A 23,529-nucleotide genomic window follows, 5' to 3' on the forward strand; every position below is an offset into this window, starting at 1 on the left:
TGGCAGTAATCAGGCCTGGGGGGGCTACGGAAATTGAACTCAGGTGTGATACACCACAGTTAGGTTATTTTTAACAAGGGGGCAATTACTTTTTCACACAGGGCCATGTAGGTTTGGATTTTTTTCTCCCTAAATAATAAAAACCATCATTTAAAAACTGCATTTTGTGTTTACTTGTGTTATATTTGACTAATGCTTAAATGTGTTTGATGATCAAAAACATTTTGTGTGACAAACATGCAAAAGAATAAGAAATCAGGAAGGGGGCAAATAGTTTTTCACACCACTGTAAACAGTTAATTGTGTGGGATACAAGAGGACCCCCAAGCCCCACACACAAGGGATTCTCATTAGGAGTGGGATTTATGTCCAATGTAGGTTTGTAGCTCTGTCCAGTGTCACCTATTATTAATGTAATAAATATCAGTCTTTGAGTATAAGGAGCTTAAGCTGGAAGCATACACATTTTAGCAATAAAAAAGAAACAAGAAAAACATTAAATTTTAGGAGGCAACACATAGTGCTTATTCTTCAAGAGTACAGTCGAAAATATTCTTCCTATTCCAGCTTGGCTTAGAGGGTCAGGTCCTATTAGCTTAGTCTAGGCCTCACCTGATGGTTTTACCTTAGAACTTAAGACACCTACACTAACCTTATGTGACTATTTGTGGAAAAGCATCTCAATCCAGTTTCAGGGGTACAAGCAGCTGGGAGTATCCTGGCAGCACAAACCTTTTCTGGTTCATCACAGGGCTCACTTCCACTCTTGTCCACACTAGAATAATTTAGAGTCACTAACTACCCTAATCCGTAGGTTTTTGGGATGGGAAGAAATACAGCAAACAACCACACTGACATGTCAGCTCCACACAGTGACTGGCCTGGGGTTTGAACCTGGATGATGGCAGCGGTGAGGCAGTAGTACTCTACGTCTGTGCCACTCTGATGAACTTTAAATATGTAAGAACATTCCATATATTATACCGTTTGAGATCCTGGAGTTAAAAGTGCATACTGTTATATCTTCTTATATAATACGCTACTGTGGCTGTCTGTTTGTCTGGCCAGGATTTTAAATCACCTGAAGCTCGCAAACCGTTTGACCGATTGACCTGCAATTTGGTACACATATACTACGTGACGTCTACTGTCCACTTTCGGGGTGACGATTGACCTTCAAGGTTATTGCTTTTTATTATTTTATTGTAGAATCAACTCTCAGCAGGGTGGCCATGTGGTGCATGCGTACGGGCATCGTTCTTCCCCCTACCACATTCGCCATCACTTCATCTACCTCTTCATATCTTAAATCATTCTTGAGGCAGATTGAAGACTTAAGTGCCAGCTTAAGTGAAAAATGAAAGAAAACATACTAAGTAATTGCAACACAAACACTGACTTAATCAGTTTAAACGCGAAAAGATGCAGACGAAAGAAGAGGGAAGAGCTGCTTAGGAAGGAGCAAGAGCATCAACCTCTGAGCAAACGAATGATAAACGTACAGAGGAAGAGGATGAAAAGTATGAATGCTCAAGTCAAGTGTATTCACTGCACGATGCGCCATTACTGCTTATTAATAATTTACTGCCACCCCAGACCCCATTGCTCATTCTTAGTCAGGTTTAACATCCTTCCTTCTGGAAGAACTATAAATTACAGTAAGAGGGTGGTGGCAAAGCCGATCAAAATGCTGTGCAAAGGGTGGAAGCCGAGAGCGAGAGAACTCAGCTGACGTCAGTCACCAGGAAGCCCTCCACCTGCCATGCTTACAGGCAGTCCCTGAGTGAATGGGCTCAGAGGCTCTCCTGTTAGCTCACTCTGTAAGGGAGAGGCTTTTGTAATGCAGGTCTTGCAGGTTTGTGGCTGGCCAAGGGCAGTTACAACAATGCACATGTCTAAACTAGGACATACTGTGTGGTATGATTGGTGTAGTTGGTGGGATTTGCACAGTGGACAGGTGGGGCTGAGGAGTGAGATAAGTGATCTCCGCTGACTTCACCAGAAAGCACTCCATTTGCAGTGCGTAGAGGCAGTCGCTGCATGTTGGAGTTCTCCTATTAACTTGTGCTGTAATGGAGGTTCTTCAGAAGGCCTTGGTAAACCAGGCATCAAGTTCAAAGCTGGCCACTGGCTGTTACCCCAATGCAAATATCCACACTGTAAGGGATTGTGACGTGACAACAAAACAAAGTGTGACATTATTACCGAGACAGAACTGAAAACTGACAACTTCTGCTAAAGTAACCTTGAACATAGTTGACCGTGGATAGGATAACAGATTAGGAGCCACTCTTCACAGGGTTTATTCATGTTAAACCAGCTGACAAGGTCAACTTTAACTGTCAAGTTGTAGCAGCGCTACTGGGGAGTGAAAACTTCAACTCCCAGCAGTCCCTGCAGAGGCTCTGATTGGTTCTCTTCTGAGGGTTGCAGGGGCTGCTAGGGACAAGGAGGCCTGTGTGACATTAATGAGGGGGCCAGTTATGCAAAGGGGGAGAAGTCTTTAGTTGTTCCATGTCTGGAGTTACCCGTCTGTTTGTCTTCCCGTTTACTACAAGTGGATTCTTGTTTTGTCCTGGATTGTCTCCTGTTTTGGTGTATGGACTGTCTGGTGTCTTCTGGCTGTGTGAGGACTGATTTGAAATCTGTGTCAATCTTTGAAGAAAGGAGAGATCCTGATCACATCTCACGTCACCATCTCATCAGGAAATACCGGCAGGACTGATTTTTAAATTCACATACAGCGAGCTGATCTCTGGACTATCGATCTCCAACATTTCATTACATCAGTTGCCATTTTTCATGGACTTCATCGTGTGTGGTTTCTGTTAGTTGTTTGTTATTGTTGAATTTGTGTTTATTGTATATCGCTGTAAAGGGGACTGGCGTGGGATGGTTGTAGTTTGTATAGTTATATTTTGTTTGTTATTGTTTAATACAGTCATCAATTTCTGTTTTATTACCAGTTGCTTTTTGTCTCCATGAGGGAGTACATGTGAGTCTGGCCAAGGCTGGGTGCATTCCTGGGATTCCCCCCAAAAAAATAAATTAATCACCGTCGATATCTCTTAGCTGGGCTACAGAGTAATCTATGGAAGATAAAACAATATTCTGAGGAAAAAAAAAAACTATACACAGCGTGGTAGCCGACCCGGACACAGACAGGCAGACACGTCAATGTCACCCAACACACGTTTAATCACCATCCTGTATATATAACAGTGCCACACAACCCCAAAGTCCCCCAAAACTCCTGGCCAACACACACTACCTTCTCACTCTTCGGGCCTTCTTCTCTCCCGACTCCAACCATTTGTATGAAGGGAGGCAGCCCTTTTTTATATTCCCCCGGATGTGCTCCAGGTGTGTCCCGGCAACCTTCCACCAACACACCCCAGTGTGGTGGAAGTGCCGGCTGCAACCCCGGAAGTACTCCGGGTGTCCCTGCTCCTCTTCCCCTCAGCACTTTCGGGTGTGGCGGAAGTGCTGAGGTCCAGGGCTCCAAAGGCATAGGGGTGCCCCTTGGCGGTGATCACAGGCCCCTACAGGGTTGAGCTTCAAAGCTATGTACCCGTGGCCCCCAAAGGTACCAGGGCAGTCACCCGCACACGGTCTGGGGGAAGGCGTAAGCCCTCCTCCAGTCCTCCTAGGCGTCCCAGCCGGGTCGCCCCCCCCAGCCATCTCCAACAACAGATTGGGAGAAGGAACAAACTCCATTCAGGTAGCAATCCAGTTGTGAATCACATAAAACTACTAACCACTGTGCCACCCTCTAAATAGATAATGCGAATAACACAAAAATAATTGAACTTAACTGAAAAAAAAGCCATCTTCATTTACAACCTGACATCAATAGAAAAGGAAAAGCCATACAATGCAGATATTAACCTTTTTTTAACTTTACTGGTTTTAGCCATTTATAGATTAAAGCAGGTCAGGGTAGTAAAGCTTAATTAAAGGACGGATACTGTACGCCCAAGTTCCCACTGAACCAATCTTTCCAAAACTGTACCTTTCCACTTACGGAAATTTCCACTCAGTCTTTGGCTTAATGCAAAGTCCCTGCCTGTTTCAAACAATCCATAATCATCATTGTGCCTAAGATGCAAATTTAGTTTCAGCCTAAATGATTACAGGCCAGGGGCGCTGGTCTCTGAAATAATGAAGTCATTTGAACATCTGACTCTTCAGCATCTTAAATCTTTCACAGATTCTCCCCTTGACCCACCACAGTTTCCTTACCGTGCCAACGGGTCAGTTGCGGATGTAGTAAACATTCCACTTCATCTTGCAGCATTTACACTCTACAGCTACTTGTGCCAGGATATTATATGTGGATTGCAGTTCTGCATTTAATCCAGTCATACCGGTGCTTCTTCACAGCAAACGTCTCAGTATGAATGTAGACTAGGCCACATATCCCTGGATCTCAGACGTTCAAAGTAACAGACCTCAGACCCTGAGCACATTCTCCTCAATGTCTGTGTTGTATCTCACTTCTTACCTGGTGTAGATGAGTGTGACTGTGTCATCTATTCGTTTCCTCTTAAGATAATTTCAGCATGTGAACAAAATGGATGTATGTAGAATTTTCCTTTCAATAAAAAATTAAACTTTTTGATAAATTTAAATAAATTAGGAATCTATATGTAAATATAGAAAGAATATAGTAGAAAAAGCAGATTACATTAACACTGTACACTGATTACATTACATAAATCTATTAAATAAATAAAAAATTCAAATAATAGCCTTTTACTATTCCGTAAAATCCATTCAATATTTTTCATTTTCATTACTATGTATAACACCCTGCTACCTGAATAATCCTGTGGACTGTACAGTGATCTTTATTTTAACCTGAAAACTGAAGAATGTGCTTTATAAATTACTCTTTGATTACTGAAATATTATACACAAAAATATACCGTCCTCTGCAGGGTGCACTCTAAACTGCACATGCGTCTGTTCATCTGAAGGTTGTTCTAATCTTTCCTTATTATTAATCAAAGAAGGTATAAACAGTTTACGGGAATCAAATTGTATGAAGCCATAATAGCTGGACATCTTACAAAATAAAAATAAATAATGCACTCTTGTTCTCCGGTCAGACATTTCCACTCCAAAAAAGTATCAGATATGCTGAATTACATTTTATCCCAATGCAGGTAGAACTTTTAAGGCAGTTACCTTTATAGTACATAGTGGTTTGCAAAAGTAAATAATATGATGAATTGAAAAGCTGTAATAATAGAAGTGCAGAGCCTTTTAAATACAAGAAGGTGGTACCTTAATAGTCTGTTATTTATATGTTATGATTTTGTTTTTATATCATATTGGCAGTAAATTACCATCAATTGAAATAAAAATGCTAACTAAAACAACTGATGATTTTTTTTAAACAACAGTTCTATCTTCCACAATTATGGAGGTATCCTCCTTCAGACATTTCGAGTGTATATATTATAAACACCCTCATACTGAATTTAATACAGTTTTACTATAAGAGAAGAAATAAGATTAAAAAAAAGAAAAAAGAGAGGTCTGAAGTTAACTTAAAAAAGTTAAATAATAGAGAGTGCTGTACTTCCTGAAGGAAATTCTCAACTTCATCCACCCCTTCCGTTTTCCTTTCTTCTCTGCTCCGGGAGGCAGCAAAGGCTAATACTAACATGCAAAGAGATTAGGAAAATATTAAACAAAAAACGTCAACCCATAAAAGCTTATGAAATAAACTTTTTTATTGCTACCCATTAAGAAATTTGAATGCAGAAACTTAAAAAAAAAAAAACCCAAAACAACTGTTTCCTTACATACAAAATATTAATATAAAAATGCCTCATTATCTTTAAAGAATTCACTTAAATGCTACAACTTCAAGGTTTGAACAGCTACTTTTTGTCACATTAATTGAAATGGATTATTTGTGGATAAAGGCTGTCAACAGTCACTTCTGCAAAGAAATCCCTATAACATTTATGTTTTGTGGTATGTACATTATACTATCAATTATAATGCAACAAATAACCAGTTACTAGAAGCCATACAATGTGTGTTTACTTATTTATACACTGATTCTTTATTTAATTTGATCTACATTATCATCTTGAGGCAAGCACTTGTTTCACTGAACTCTTATCAATGCTATTTTAACATTCCAATACAATTTGTGTTATACTGCATTAGGTGAAAAATGAGAATATGATATTTAGGATGGAACCCAGATATTCCCATTGGTATCTGGAGCAGAAGTGTGTGGAATATTCCATATCCAGGGCTTATCTGAAAAAAATAGAAGAAAAAAAAAAAACATCACCAATAAAAGAACAAATGTAATGGCCATAATTCACTTTAGCCTACCCAGATTATTACAAATAATGACACCGCTCAATTAAACACACACACACACATTATTTTATATCTTTATGCATGAATGTGTCAATAGAAAAATGCATAATTTAGAGAGCTAAATATTTCTTTTGCTAAAGGTCAACCAGTACACAAGATATCCTAATATCTTTAAAGACTGAGACTAACACAGACTACTTCCCAGTTAAAATGTGATCTTTGTAGTCAGATTAAACAAATTTAGCAAACAGATGCTAATGATCAATGACAGTATTTGTAAGCTGAAGCAAAATAGTTCACTGAAACAGAAACAGCAGGATAGTAGAAGGAATAAAACTAGCCAAGGGACAACCATAACAAAAAAATGAGGTTGTGGTAGAAGTGGCAGTTTAACCTGCAAATCGTACATCATGGAAAAAGTGAGCACAGCGGTAAGACAAAAAAAAAGGTGGCCGTCCTGCATCAACAAGGTCTCTCCCAAGCAAAAATTTGCAGAAGAAAAGGTGTTTCCTGATGTGCTGTTAAAGCTCTTCTAAAGAGGTACAAACGAATGAGCAAGAATGAAGACCAGAAATGCAGAGGGTTAGCCACAAAAATGGAGTACAACAAACTAGAAATACTGTACATCAAGCTTACTACTCTTCAGATGTCCTGCGCCGCTATCAGCGCTGCAATAGCAGAAACCACTGGGACCCTGGTACACCCATCTACAGTCCGGAGAAGTCTTATCAGAAGTGGTCTTAATGGGAGAGTTGCAACCAAACAGCCATTCCTCCAATGTGGGGAAAAAAAAAGTCCAAACAACAAGCCAAAAAGCACAAGGACTAGGGTGCAGGAACATTGAAGTAGGTGTTCAGGGTTGATGTAACTTTGAAAGTTTTGTCCATAACAAAAGGCAGCTTGTCCACAGAATGGATGGAGAATGGCATATGAATTAATGTCTGCATTCAACAGTGAAGCACAGTGGACATTCACTGGAGGTTTGGGACTGCATTTCCACAAACAGTTAGTGATTTGATCAAAATGTATGGCCCCATGTTCTTATCCATCATACAATATCATGGGGGGTGTCTAATTGCTCCCAACTTCTTTATGCAGTATAATAATGATTCCAAACAGACAACTTAAAAAAAAAAAAACAACTATCAGCAGTGCAAAGAGGAACAGGGAATTCTGCAACAGATGGCAAGACTTGCACAGAGCTTCGATCTGAAAATCATTGAGCTAGTCTCGGACTACTTGAGAGACAGAAGCCAAAGTCTGCAGCAGAAGTGGGGCAAGTTCTCCAAGCGAGTAACTTTAGAGACCGTAAGCACGTGGATAAAAGAAAATTGCTGCAGTATATCATGTAAAGGGTGGTCATACCAAATACTGACTTCATATTGTTCTGTTTATTACACTTTCTAGGCCATTATTTTTAAAAGTATTCCTGCTTGATAGCATTTTTTCACAAGTGGCTAAGACTTTTGCACAGTATTTTATACGTGTTTACCGACATTTTTAGTACACATAGTGCATGAGCAGTTTAAGTGTCTTGCTAAATATTATCAAGAGTTGGAGACCGACAGAACAACTTTGGGATGTAAAGTCTAGTGCCCTAGACCAGGGGTCCTCAATCACGGTCCTGGAGAGCCGCAGTGGCTGCAGGTTTTTGCTCCAACCCAGTTGCTTAATAAAAAGCACTTATTGCTAAAGTAACACTTCTGCTTCACTTTAGTGATTTTGAGCCCTTATTGCTTAATTTTGTCTTAAACAGCTATTTTAATTGCTCCTTATTATCAATAACATGCAAATGACAAGAGAGAGCAGCATTTCTCCATTTAGCTTCTTTACATTTACACCTGTGTGTATTTATCTGCACTATTGGGTTTAATTAAATACTTGGAAGAAAAATGAAGAGAAAAAAGTGAAGGACTGAGAATTACTCGTCCATTTTAGCCTTTAAATCATTTGTATGATAGAAAGGGAAAGAAAATCTAGGATATGAGAATGACCTGACATAGCAGAGTTAATTTAATTTCATAGCTTGTTAGTGCCTTATTGGCAAGAATTGCTTTCTAATTAAGCAACCAGGTCAGAACAAAAACCTGCAGCCACTGCGGCTCTCCAGGACTGGGATTGAGGACCCCTGCCCTAGACACTAGGCCGCACTCCCTGATAGCTGTCATGCACGAGCACATTTCTGCAGGGAGTGTGTTGCAGGCTGTCAAGACAGAGAGACAGAGATTTTAGCAAGTGAAAAACAGTATAGTGGTGAAAAAATGCACAAAATGGATGTATCACCGCTGAGGAACCTTCATATCACTCCACTTTCACAACAGTATAGTGCCTACAGTGGTACACACAAACATGCCATTAGCTTTAAAGATGTTCTTTTCCCTGCATTCAACGTTTTGCCATGCTAGACTGACTAGGCCACCCTATGTCCAGCACATTCCTAGGCCAGTCAAGAGATACGAGGTGTGGCAGAAAAGTAATGAGACTGGCAACACTGCAAGCGATCTGGCAACGCTGCGCTGTTGTCCATGATAGAGCACGTGTATCAGTACCCTCCCATAGCTCAGTGCGAGTTTCAACTCCTTCCGTTAACTACGTGATTTTGTGACTGCTATTAGCGAAGTTGTGTTTTTGGTTGTGTTCACGCAAAATGGAACAGCGGAATTTGGAGCAACGTTGTGCCATTAATCGGCAAGTGTGACATTTGAAAAGTTAAAACAGGCCTATGAGGAACATTCTTTATCCTGAGCTCAAGTTTTTCGCTGGCACAAATCATTTTTGGAAGGCAGTAAACACGTTGAAGGTGAACACCGTTCAGGGAGGCCTTCAACTTCGAAAACCAATGAAAACATCAAATGTGTGAGATCAGACCGTCGTTTAACATTAAGAATGTTGAGTGAACAATTAAATGTGAACAGATTTACCGTTCATCAAATTATGACTGAACATTTGCACATGCGAAAGGTCTGTGCCACAATGGTGCCGAAAAACTGCCCTCTCCATAAGAGATTTTTTGACCTCAAAAGGCATTCCTGTGGTTCCCCAGCCCCCTTATTCACCTGACCTCAGTCCGTGTGACTTTTTCCTTTTTCCTAAACTGAAAAATGTCCTCAAAGGACGTCATTTCGGGACTTTAGAAAACATCCAAAAGAGTGACATGCTGAAGACCATACCGGTTGAAGACTTCCAGCGCTGCTACCAACAGTGGGAACGTCTCCATCAGTGTGTAGCTGCCCAAGGGAACTACTTTAAAGGGGATAACATTGATGTTTGAAAAAAATAAAAACTTTGGTAAATAAAAAATCGGTCTCATTACTTTTCTGCCACACCTCGTATAATCCAGAAGAATCAGAAATTATACATTTTACTGCCGCAGTACATACGAGAGCAGAAAACACACTTCATGAATGTGTTGATTTTCTAGCTATTCAATATTACAGAGGAAACATCTGATACTGTATTACAATTAATAAACAATTTATTCCACAGTTGATTTATTAATAACAAAAACTAAATATGTAATCCTATTCAAGAAACAACTAATGCAAAAGTGATTAAGGCATTAAGAAAAAAATGAGCTGAAATCACAGGGCTATCTGAGTGCAAAGTTAGTTAACACTACCAAGACAATCAGTTTATTAACAAAACTGTAAATATATATTATTTAACATGATACAATTTAAGTTTAATTGTTGTATTTATGAAGAGAGCCTTTAAATGTATGAGATTATAGGTTTAAAATAGATTTTACCAATTCTGTAAAAATAATTTTAGAAAAATCACTTTCGCAAATTTTAATCCTACATTTGTAAGCTTATCTCATACAAAATATAGGTAAGTATAGTGTTTAATTCCAAAAAACACAATACACAGTACAGTATTTACATGTATATCGTCTTTGCAAATGTTAACTGAAGAACATAACAGAGCACTTGAGCACTCTTGATACTGTAACTTGGGAGTTCTGCAACAATATTGTGCAATATCTGAAACAGTAATATGCCACTATAATGCCTCAAAGTGGCTGAGCCTGTCAAGTCAGAAATTTTCCTTCTTTTTAGTTATTCTGATGTGTGTTCAGACCATACTGTGTTTATATATTATGGCATGCGGCTGGTACCCAGCCGGGACGCCCAAGAGGACCAGAGGAGGGCTTGCGCCTCCTCCAGACCACGAAGGGTTGACCGCCCTGGTTGCGCTGGCGAACACAGATGCAGAGCTTGGAAGCTCAATCCTGTAGGGGCCCGTGGTCACCGCCAGGGGGTGCCCTGGTGCCTGAAGAGCCCTGGACCTCAGCACTTCCGCCACACCCGGAAGTGCTGGGGGGAAGAAGACTGGGGACACCCGGAGTGCTTCCGGGTATGCAGCCGGCACTTCCGGCACACGGGGGAGTGTCCGCTGAGGAGTGTCGGGAAGCACCTGGAGCCCATCCGGGCTTGTATAAAAGGGGCCGCCTGCCTCCATTTGAGGACTGGAGTCGGGCGAGGAGTGGACGAAGTCTGCATGGAGAGGAGTGGAGGCGGCCTGAAGAAGGAAGGCACTGTAGAGAGAGGCCTGGACTTCGGGGGATTGGTGCTGGAGGCACTGGGTTGTGCACCTAAAACTGTAAATATTGGACTTGAATAAATGTGTGTGTTGGGTGACCAAATGTTGTCCGTCTGTCTGTGTCCGGGGCTCGTTCCACAACATACATTATTTTATATATTTTATTTTATATATTTATTTATTTAAAAGCTTCTGTAAAAAGCCAAATTCCTCCCTGGGGAGAAATATAGTTCTATCTATCTGTCTATCTAAACAAACGGGTTTACTGCATAGACAAGGCAGGTCCAGATTTCTTCACCTCCATTACGAGTATAACTGAATATAACTGAATCAGTAAGACATGGATTAGGCATCCAGTGGGCCATTGCTGTGTGGAAGTTTCCACTCCTTGTTACAGCTCTTTTGACAAGAACTACTGTACACTAAGCAAGCTCTTAAGTAGACACAGGGAATAGGATCCTAGTGTCCATGGCAACTGGTATCGCAAAACTGTGTTCAACTGAAAGGCAATTTAGTGAGTTGGTAAAAATGTGATGAATACTGCACTCTGAAAATATATTTAACTAGACTGCGAAGAACAGTAGTAAGGAAATGCAAACATCAAGTGAAAATAAATGTTATACTGTTAATAATTTGAATGTTAATCTAAATTAGTTTGATAACAAAGAAATGTGATATCTTGTTTTTTACTGGAGGTATTCAATTTAAACAGTATCGTAAGTGAATTATTTTCTAACGTTACTCGTAAGTAAAAAATATTTTCAATAGTGAAAATAAGTACAATTATTGTACTGTATTGTAAAACTGTACCTATGAGTGCCGCAAAATATGTGCACCTTTAAACAACATGCCACTTGCAGATGTATGGAAATAAAAAAAACATGTTTACATATGGTAACAGGGCGGCACAGCAGCGCTGCTGCCTTGCAGTAAGGACACCTGGGTTCACTTCCAGGGTCCTCCCTGCGTGGAATTTGCATGTTCTCTCCAGGTGCTCCAGTTTCCTCCCACAGTCCAAAGACATGCAGGTTAGGTGCACTGGCGATCCTAACTTGTCTCTAGTGTGTGCTGGGTGTGTGTGTGTGTCCTGCGGTGGGTTGGCGCCCTGCCTGGGATTTATTCCTGCCTTGCGCCCTGTCAGGCTGGGATTGGCTCCCGTGACCCTTTCTTAGGATATGGCGGGTTGGAAAATCACTGACTGACAGACATGACATATGGTAACAGTGAAGGATTTGACTCCACAGTATAAAAGAATTAAAAAAAAAAAACAGCAGCTTTTAAGGGGTTAATGCATCCTGAGAAAATATTCACAACTGTAGGCAAACACTGCAAGATAAAGCACAGAATACAAAAATACAGTACTTGTTCATTCTTATTTGTTTTCATCCTTGCATTAAATAAAAACTTGTTGATGCATGCCATATATAATTGTTTTTTGTAGCACAATTTGACATCTGTTAAGTAAAGGTATTGTTATGACAGATTAATTGACCTGAAGTATGTTCTATGTTGTTACACTCAAATGTCAGTTTAATTACAGATACAGTTGTGCTTGAAAGTTTGTGAACCCTTTAGAATTTTCTATATTTCTGCAAAAATATGAACTAAAACATCATCAGATTTTCACTCAAGTCCTAAAAGTAGATAAAGAGAAACCAGTTAAACAAATGAGACAAAAATATTATACATGGTCATTTATTAATTGAGGAAAATGATTGAATATTACATATTTGTGAGTGGCAAAAGTATGTGAACCTCACGGATGATCAGTTAGTTTGAAGGTGAAATTCGAGTCTGGTGTTTTCAATCAATGGGATGCCAATCAGGTGTGAGTGGGCACCCTGTGTTATTTAAAGAACAGAGATCTATCAAAGTCTGCTCTTCACAACACGTGTTTGTGGAAGTGTATCATGGCATGAACAAAGGAGATTTCTGAGGACCTCACAAAAAGAGTTGCTAAAGCTCATCAGGCTGGAAAAGGTTACAAAACCATCTCTAAAGAGTTTGGACTCCACCAATCCACAGTCAGACAGATTGTGTACAAATGGAGGAAATTCAAGACCATTGTTACACTCCCTAGGAGTGGTCGACCAACAAATATCACTCCAAGACCAAGACGTGTAAGACATCATAAAGGACCCCAGGGTAACTTCTAAGCAGCTGAAGGCCTCTCTCACATTGGCTAATGTTCATGTTCATGTTCATGAGTCCACCATCAGGAGAACACTGAACAACAATGGTGTGCATGGAAGGGTTGCAAGGAGAAAGCCACTGCTCTCCAAAAAAACCTTGCTGCTCATCTGCAGTTTGCTAAAGATCACGTGGACAAACCAGAAGACTATTGGAAGAATGTTTTGTGGACGAATGAGACCGAAATAGAACTTTTTGGTTTAAATGAAAAGCATTATGTTTGGAGAAAGGAAAACACTGCATTTGAGCATAAGAACCTTATCCCATCTGTGAAACATGGTGGTGGTAGTATCATGGTTTGGGCCTGTTTTGCTGCATCTGGGCCAGGATGGCTTTCCTTCATTGATGGAACAATGAATTCTGAATTATATCAGATACAATTCTAAAGGAAAAGATCAGGACATCTGTCCATGAACTGAATCTCAAGAGAAGGTGGGTCATGCAGCAAGACAACGACCCTAAGCACACAAGTCATTCTACCAAAGAATGGTTAAAGAAGAATAAAGTGAATGTTCTGGAATGGCCAAGTCAAAGTCCTGACCTTAATCCAATCGAAATGTTGTGGAAGGACCTGAAGTGAGCAGTTCATGTGAGGAAATCCACCAACATCCCAGAGTTGAAGCTGTTCTGTACGGAGGAATCGGCTAAAATTCCTCCAAGCCGGTGTGTGTGCAGGAATGATCAAAAGTTACCGGAAATGTTTAGTTGCAGTTATTGCTGCAAAGGGGGGTCACACCAGATACTGAAAGCAAAGGTTCACATACTTTTGCCACTCAAAAATATGTAATATTCGATCATTTTCCTTAATAAATACAGTATAGGCCAAAAGTTTGGACACACCTCCTCATTCAATGTGTTTTCTTTATTTTTCAATAAATGACCAAGTAGAATATTTTTGTCTCATTTGTTTAACTGGTTTCTCTTTATCTACTTTTAGGACTTGAGTGAAAGTCTGATGATGTTTTAGCTCATATTTATGCAGAAATATAGAAAATTCTAAAGGGTTCACAAACTTTCAAGCACAACTGTATGCATGTATTCTTTCCATTTCAGGTTTTAAGTATAATACTGCAGTGTTATTTGTTAAGCAGTGGTGAATTGTGAAGCAATAGTGTATGCTATTAATGATGCTACAACACAAATAATAACTTTGGGGCAGCCCATCCCCACTTCGATAGCTTGCTTGGCATGCTATTGGTCAATGGGTATATTCCAACACAGTCAAAACTCTGGCCCTGAGATTTATGTATAATTATAGCAAACACTGAAACTATTGGAAATTGTCGCCTATGCAAGATAAATGGTGATCTACTTGCTGACGTATCACCAATATCTAAATAAATACGTGATAGTAATATGATTACCACTCATGATTTTATCAGCAATTGAATGTTAATGCACTTTTACAATCTGTAAGTATGTGCCATTATTTAGGCTTTATTTGTCAACTGCTAACACACAACTGAATTACTACTGTTCTTAGCAGACTGGATGTATAAAAGGTATTATGTCTGATGCATGCACTTTAATTTGGTTGTATTGACATAAGAGTATCGTTGTATTCTCTTAATGAAGACAAAGAAATAATATATAGATTAATATATTATAGGACATACAGATTTGAAGAAAAATGAACATTACATGAAAACGATGCACAATTTCACTAATCTTTTTATATACAGTATACAGAGTAGATTGATGATATATTACACTAGAAACATAACATGCAGACAAATGGCATGTGTGGTGCATCTCATCAGTTAATGTTCACATGCCTTTTCTGAATTGTTGTTGAAATACTGAGATACTATCAAACAGTGTACTTGGTGACTAATTCCATGTATTTGCAATTATTTATGTGAAGAAATATATTCAAATGTAACACTCAATCAAACTTGTTTAAGTTTCAACTGTATTCTTATTAAAGACCTCATATTACAATAACTGTTGGAATCTATCTTACTAATTCCTTTCATAATTTTAACACTGCAGTTATGTCACTTTTTAATCTAAGTTTAAAGTGAAATGATTCAAGCTCTTCAATCGTTCTTCACACCCCATAATCTGCATTCCTAGAGTAAGTCTAATCGCTAACTCACAATGTATTATGTAACTCGGCATCCTATCAGCCTTCTTAACACTGTCAAGAGACAGCGACGAATTTACTTGGACTACTAGGTCTTTCTCTTAAGGTGTACTGTCAGGTGTAATTAACCTTTTCTGTAATTGTATTTTATTTTTCCCCAATGTGTACAGTTTTACATTAAATCTAATCAGGCACATTTCTGCTTAAGTTAATCTGTAATGATTTTCATGACTCTTTCACCTAGAGATCTTACAAAAATAAAAAGCCGCACCAACCTTATCACCAGTCTCTGAGGGACATCATTAAAACACCCAGCGCAATGGAAAATAGTGAAGGCAGCACAGCCTGGTTTATTTATTTAGTGTTTATGCCAATTTTGTCATTATCTGCATAATATGCCTTAGATTCCTACCTGTTGTAGTCTAATCACTAGTCTCACAATAGACTTATCAATAGTTTTTTTGGAAATCAAGGCAAATAATATGATATGCTGTTCTATGATCAAAGTTCTTACTCAGAAACTTGCAGCATATTACAGAAACATGTCTTATAAACTCCGCCTGACTCTTCACTACCAGACCTACATTTCCCCATTGCTTCCACTATTTTCATAAAATGCAGATTATGATAACTGGTCTGCACTTATAAAGGTCAGCCTAATGACTTTTTATAAAACATCTTCACCCACTTCTTCTAAGAATTACAACAAAAATGCACACTAAGCATTTACAGATATCTGCCACATAACATGATTTGTTTGATTTTAGCATTTTAAATTCCAAATCATTTACACGTGTAAATTTAATACACTGTGTTTTTGTTGAGAGTGTTTTATTTTCTTTGCATATGAAGCCTTTATGAGTTGAGAACCTCAAAGACATGAGAATTAGGTTAACTAGTAGTTAGCTGCCCTTAAGTAGGCTTCAGTGTGAGTGTAAGGGCTAGTTTATACTTCATGCTCAGAATGTGTATGCATCATGGCTGCCATGCGTCCCAGTGTTCATTTGACGCGTCCTCTGAGCAGGTCCTCAGAAATTAACGTGAAGCGTGTGTGTGAGGTTGCAGTGCCAGCAAAAAGTCGGGGGCACAGTGTGATAAAAGTTGGAATGTGACGTCAAGAGTCTCTGTTTACTATCTACATGTGACAAAAACCTCTATGGGATCCTCCAGGATCAAAGTGCACGCTTCAATGTTTGATATATGATTCGATGTAGTGAAGCAAAACGTCAACATACAATTGCATTTGTGTGGCTTTTAAATTCAAGTGTTGCATATCCCTGATTGTAATAACGCGATACATTTAAAAAGTCTCACATACCATCTTTTGTGACTTCTATTTTTTCTGGGACTTCCTCCTGACTTGCCAGCAGCGGCAAACAGCAATAGATCACCACACAGAACACATTAAATGCATGATATTCCAACTCTCTACACATTTAGAATCCTTAGATTTATACTTGATATTACTTTCATGATGAAATGCATTAAAGTATGTACATTACATTTTACAGATAAGTCGGTAATTTTGTTTAAATAATGAATACTGTTAGTATTTACACACATGGGGGTAACACGGCGACAGAGCGGTAGCACTGCTGTCTCACAGGGAGTAACATCAATGGAATTCCCTGCCTGAAGTTTATAAATTTTCCTGCTGGGTTTCCATAGTGTGCTCCGGTTTCCTTCCAAGGATATGCAGATTTGGTGACACTTAAATGACGCTAGTGTATGTGAGTGATTGTATTCACCTTGCAATGAGCTGATGCCCCGTGTAGGGATTGTTTCTGCCTCGTGTCCAATGCTTGCTGGAATGGGCACATCCCTGGATTGATGGATTAAACATCATTTTCAGTGATACTGTGGTAAGGAGTCACCGGAATTTAATGGGTGTTCCAGGCAATTCACAGCACAGCGAAATCAAACCTGTTCTCACCGTAATAATATCTCATACTGCCACCTGGTGGATTTTTCCAGATTTACGGAAAGTATGCACGTAAGTATAAACAGTACAATGCTTGCGTAGCAGTAGCGTCCGCTGGAGCATGCCGGGCCTTAAGAGTTCCTTCAATGGACTGGCCACTCATCCAGGGTTGTTTCCTCTCTTTCAGCCCTGACAAATTGGGGAGTACTCCCAACTCCAAATAAAGATCACATATGCATAAAAAGGATGAATTTATTATAAAGAATAAACAATGGAGGATAACTACAAGGCCTCTCTAGGCAGTATGATTACTTTACTCACTTATGGATACACAGAACACTTACCCACAAATTATTGCATAGAAACATTCCTCCAAAAACTTGCCATATCTTTATCATTACCTCTGACCCCTCTTCCCCTTGCCATTACCTACTTTTCTGAATCCAAGCCCACCAGAACTACCACTGCAAAAGATCTAAAAAGATTTAAATCTGGGTTGAAATAACAAACCTTTTTTTTGGGGACAAACATGTTTGACCATTTCCTAAAACCTCTCAGCAACACCTAGTGTGCTTGTCTGAACCAGGTAACTCACAACACTTAGAAAGAGGCCACATACAATGTAATTCAGCTGCCTGCGTTCACCTAATGGACTGGACTTTGCACTAACAATACTGCTCAGACAGCCTCTGGCCCTCTTCTGCCTTGCACTGGATTAAGCAGGTTTAAAAATGTTTGCATGTACAGTCATATGAAAAAGATTGGGAACCGCTCTCAATTCTTTGGATTTTTATTTATCATTGGCTGAGCTTTAAAAGTAGCAACTTCCTTTTAATATATGACATGCCTTATGCATTAGTATGCAGTAGTATTTCACAAGTGACATTAAGTTTATTGGATTAACAGGAAATATGTAATATGCATCATCACAAAATTAGACAGGTGCATAAATCTGGGCACCCCAACAGAGATATTACATCAATACTTAGTTGAGCCTCCTTTTGCAAATTTAACAACCTCTAGACGCCTCCTATTTCCCTTGATGAGTGTCTGGTTTCTGGATGGAGGTATTTTTGACCATTCGTCCATACAAAATCTCTCCAGTTCAGTTCAATTTGATGGCTACCAAGAATGGACAGCCTGCTTCAAATCAGCCCATATATTTTCGATGATAATCAAGTCAGGGGACTGTGACGGCCATTCCAGAACATTGTACTTCTTCTACTGCATGAAGGCCTTTGTAGATTTCGAACTGTGTTTTGGGTCATTGTCTTGTTGGAATATCCAACCTCTGCGTACCTTCAACTTTGTGACAGATGATTTAAGATTATCCTGAAGAATTTGTTGATACTGGCCTGAATTCATCTGACCCTCGACTTTAACAAGGGCCAGTCCCTGAACTAGCCACACAGCCCCACAGCATGATGGAACCGCCACCAAATTTGACAGTAGGTAGCAGGTGTTTTTCTTGGAATGAGGTGGTGTTCTTCCGTCATGCAAAGCACTTTTTGTTATGACCAAATAACTCTATTTGTGTTTTATCAGTCCGAAGCACTTTGTTCCAAAATGAATCTGGCTTGTCTAAATGAGCATTGGCATACAACAAGCGACTCTGTTTATGGCGCGAGTGCAGAAAGGGCTTCTTTCACATCACCCTGCCATACAGATGTTCTTTGTGTAAATTGTACAGATGCACCATCTGCAGCAAGATGTCCTTGTAGGTCTTTGGAGGTGATCTGTGGGTTGACTGTAACCATGCTTACAATCCTGTGCATATTCCACTCCTGTATTTTTCTTGGCCTGCCAGACCTGCTGGGTTTAACAGCAACCATGCCTGTGGCCTTCCATTTTCTGATTCCATTTCTTACAGTTAAAACTGACAGTTTAAACCTCTGAGATGGCTTTTTGTGGCCTTCCCCTAAACCATGAAACTGAACAATCTTTGTTTTCAGATCTTTTGAGAGTTGCTTTGAGAATCCCATGCTGTCTGTCACTCTTCAGAGGAGAGTCAAAAGGAAGCACAACTTGCAATTGACCTCCTTAGATACCTTTTCTCATGATTGGACACACCTGTCTATGAAGTTCAAGGCTTAATGAGCTAATCCAACCAATTTGGTGTTGCAAGTAATCAGTATTGAGCAGTGACATGTATTCAAATCAGCACAATGACAAGGGGACCCAAATTTTTGCAAGCCAGTTTTTCACATTTGATTTAACTTAATACAACTAAATACTGCCTTACTAAAAACTGAAAAACACCCCAGTACTCAGATGTTGCTAGGAAATGAAAGACAAACTACTGTTATCTTTTTTGTTGAAAGTAAATTATTATGCAGGCTGAAAGAGGTTTCCAAACTTTTTCATATGACTGTATGATTGATATTACTCTTTAATTATTAATGTCAGTTATGTACCTTACTGTACCTCCTTCTTCACAGTTGTCATAAAGCTAACATAGTGAAAGAGCCTAATATTTCAGTGATATTCTTCTGTAACTGCTTTTGGTATTGTATTTTTTTTTTGTTACTCTAATGTGCTTATAAGCCATATGGGTACTATCTGTATTTTGCATAATGCTGATATTTTTTGTGAAGTATCTTTCTCAGTTCTTTATTCCTCTATTCAGAATTTCATTACATTCCCTACCCCATTTACATTTTGGGATGAACTTGTCCTGTACTCCATGCAGTAACAGTAATTTTTATAGGCAAATCATTCTCCAAGGATTTCCAAACATTTCTGAACAGCCAGATGAATTAAAGATAAAAATGTTTTTCAAAATGTTAACAGTTATGTAAAAAAAGTGGCAAAATACCTCTAAGCATTCTCTAATTAGATATTGTGCTTATGAGAGCCACTTATGATGTTTGTACTTACACACTGGAGTCCCGTGTAATGAACAACAGCAATATATGAGTTTAGGGTGTTGCATAAGAATAAATCACTAAGGAGTATAATTCATGTTTTGCTTTCAAACACAATTTCAAACAATTCTGTTTTGTATCCACAAAAAGGTATTGCATACATAGAAGTCCCATTGATTATTTTTTGTTGAATGATAAGTGAATGAATATGTGCTCAATTACAGGATAATGTCTTTTTTTAAATAATTACATCATACAGATGTTAACACAGCATAAAGCATTTGCTTTTTGTTTTATGGAAAACGGGAACTATGTAGAGTACATAGTCCTGCACAATTTATTTGATACATGGAAAAAAAAACCTTGGGCCCATATATGTATAATATTAAATTAGTTTATTTTTAAATTTTTTGTAAATTATTTTTTAGTTTTATGTTTGCAAACATTTTGTTCCCTGTCTTTTGTATATTGTTTTTCACTGATGTATAGCAGAAGTATTACTGGTGGTTACATTAGCTACAATTGTTTCAGGAAGTATTCAGATCCCTTCACTTTCTGCACACATTTGACATTTTTGGCCATCAATCTATACTCAATAACCCATAATGACGTAGAAGTAAAATATGTTTTCAGGAAGATTTGCAAATATTTTAAAATTCAATAACTAAAATATAAATATATCTGCAGTTTAATTTTAAGTGTGTCACATTGCCATTTTGGAATTTCAGTATTTTATTACTGGGTTGCTAGTATGTGCGGCAGCTGTTCCTACGTGCAGAAGCGTAGTGACATGACAAGCAAGGCAGGAAATTTCCTAAGGCTCCAAACTGGGAGGGGGCCACCATGGGCGCCATGTTTACATAGGTACTCTTTGCAGCAGGAGACATCCTTGATTCATAGCATTGACACATTACAGCAACACAATCAGAAACCCCCTAAGGTCCCCAAATAGTGTTTGTAAAGAATATTACTTTTTTTAGTAATGTTAAATGTAATCAGAGACATTTCATTAATAATGAAGAGGATTTTACATGTCTGAAACGGAAAAATTGGATTGACTTGGTTTGTTTAGACAATTCAGCTTCATTCTCTTTGGGCTCCACTGTAGCCAGTGAGCGGCCAAAATCAGCAGCACCAATGCAGCCACAGGGACAAGTGGTTCTAAGGTATCTTAATTTAGTGACTCAGTAATCCTGATTGTTGCTATCACTGTTTCCTCCTGATGAGAGATCTTCATTTTTAAAGCAGATTAAATCTTACTTGAGATCTACCATTTGGCAGGTGAGGCTTTTTGCCCTAGCTCAAATTTCAATAGAGCCCAATGTTTGGAGGTCTTTGGGACTGGAGGACATAGTGGCTGCATTTGTTGTAGTCAAAGCTGGCATACAGTGATTTTGAAAGATACAGTACAGTGATCCCTTGCTTTGACTTTCGCGGCTTCACTCTATAGCGGATTTTAAATGTAAGCGTATCTAAATAAATATCACTGATTTTTTGCTGGTTCGCGGATTTCTGCGGACAATGGGTCTTTTAATTTATGGTACATGCTTCCTCAGCTGCTTTGCCCAGTTGATTTCATACAAGGGACGCTATTGGCAGATGGCTGAGAAGCTACCCAATCAGAGCACGTATTACATATTAAATAAAACTCCTATATGCTTCTTGTGCGGTGCTTTGCATACTTGAAAGCCCAAACAGCACATATTGATTTTTGACTGTTTGCTTGTCTCTGTCTCTCTCTCTCTCTGACATTCTCTGCTCCTGACAGAGGGGGTGTGAGCAGAGGGTCTGTTCACACACTGGCCTAGAGGATACAGACACTCCTCTAAAAAATGCTGAAAGAGTACCTTCACATTGCTGCCTCACTTGTAGCTGCTTTGTCCGGCGGTGCCTCGCATACTTAAAAGCCCAAACAGCCCTATTGATTTTTGATTGTTTGCTTTTCTCGCTCACGCTCTCTCTCTCTCCGACATTCTCTGCTCCTGACACGCACTCCTTTGAAGAGGAAGATATGTTTGGATTCTTTTAATTGTGAGACGGAACTGTCATCTCTGTCTTGTCATGGAGCACAGTTAAACTTTTGACTAAAGGGTGTTATTTCATGTCTAGAAGGCTCTAATGATGTTAGAAAATGTATTTAGAAGGTCGTAAACAGGTTTTCTATGCTCTAACTGAAAAAATACTCGATTTATAAATAAAGAATCCTACTTCGCAGAAATTCATTTATCGCGGCAGAGTCTGGAACAGATTAACCGCGATAAACGAGGGTAATACCTTTATGTGCACTTTTTCATTTATTTATTAAAGATTATGGTATGCAATATTTATTTTTATTGCTGCTGTTTTTCTGTTCCAGTCTGCCCTTTGTTAAAATGAACATACTCCCCTGCTTTAATTTTATATGTGCTATCATACCACACTCATATTTTAGTTGGAAGTTAGATCCTTGATCTCTTATGGAATGAAAAGTGGTCCTCCATTAAATTTTCAACCCTAATTGGTAAAAAGCAGAGGGTGGAATCTCCTTACCAGGTTTTGAATTGCACCAATGAGCTTTCATTCTGTGTTCAGTTTGGACATGGTGGATCCGTCTTTTTAATCCCCCTTCCTAGGTTGCCAATGAATCTATTCTGGGATAGGGTGGGGTGTTGTTTTTTTTTAACATTATTACTGTCATTATCATTGTGTTCTTTTGACTTTTCATTTTATGAGATCCCCCGTGACTACTGCTTTTAGCTATTGCTAATTGCTCTTATATAATAAAAATTTCAATTTTATCTCACACTCACACAAATAGCAGCTGAACCAGTGGTCCAGTTGAAACAGACTCACAAATGGCATACCAACTAGAATTTGGCCTGGTTTCCAATACTAGTAAAATCATATTTATGAACAGTTACATATAATTACTATTCCTTTCTTTTAATTGTAATTCATTTACATATAATTTAATGTATATGTTAGATTTTATATTCAGTTTATTGTGCAGTAAGTAGCCATTTCAGAGGACTGAAAAACATCTCTTTCATGTGCAAAAATTATACATGAACAAATCTACCTTTACTTGTGTATTTTTGTGGAGGCAGGTCAAATGGAACTGGAAAAGACAAGGATGTGCTCTTAGCTCCCAAAAATGGCGTCTTCTCAATTGAAAACACTGTCATATTCTGTGGGGAAAAGAATGAACAGGTGTTAGTATAGTGAGTGCAACATGTACTCTTTTATAAGTAGGATATTGACAAGAAGTCCGGAAATACACAAACATACTAACTGAACAACTTTTACATTTCCCAAGAGACAGAAGTTCAGATGTTCAACTAATCATACTTCATACTAGGTCTTCTAACTTTACAACATCTCAGTTTCTGGCGAATCACATTAGCTTATGGTTTCCAACTTAATGTTAGGTCACTGACTAATCCCTCCTTTTAACTGAAGCACTTAGTTAAGTAGGCATTCTGTTTCCCAGGCTGTGGGGTATTGTTAATCTAAAATGGATTCATTTTAAAATACTGCACTTCTGTTTGTATCTTAAAGTGTTTCTTATTGGACTGCTGTATTATTGTTGTTTCAATCTT

General features: G+C 38.7%; 1 protein-coding gene across 4 annotated transcripts in view; it reads right to left on the reverse strand.

The window, feature by feature from the left end:
• Positions 1 to 6,060: 6,060 nt before the first annotated feature.
• tdp1 (tyrosyl-DNA phosphodiesterase 1) overlaps positions 6,061 to 23,529 on the reverse strand; it is a 96,791-nt gene continuing 79,322 nt past the window's right edge. For 3 of the 4 annotated variants that reach the window (XM_039741513.1, XM_039741511.1, XM_039741512.1), the window contains exons 15-16: positions 23,010 to 23,118; positions 6,061 to 6,282 (exon numbers count right to left, since the gene is read on the reverse strand). In XM_039741513.1, coding sequence (XP_039597447.1) covers positions 6,209 to 6,282; positions 23,010 to 23,118 — 183 coding nt within the window. In that variant the 3' untranslated portion in view covers positions 6,061 to 6,208. Of the gene's footprint in view, positions 6,283 to 23,009; positions 23,119 to 23,529 lie in introns of those variants that run through there. The other variant, XR_005631265.1, reaches the window with a different exon arrangement.

The sequence above is a fragment of the Polypterus senegalus genome, chromosome 18, assembly GCF_016835505.1.
Source record: "Polypterus senegalus isolate Bchr_013 chromosome 18, ASM1683550v1, whole genome shotgun sequence".
In the NCBI taxonomy this organism is placed as follows: domain Eukaryota; kingdom Metazoa; phylum Chordata; class Cladistia; order Polypteriformes; family Polypteridae; genus Polypterus; species Polypterus senegalus.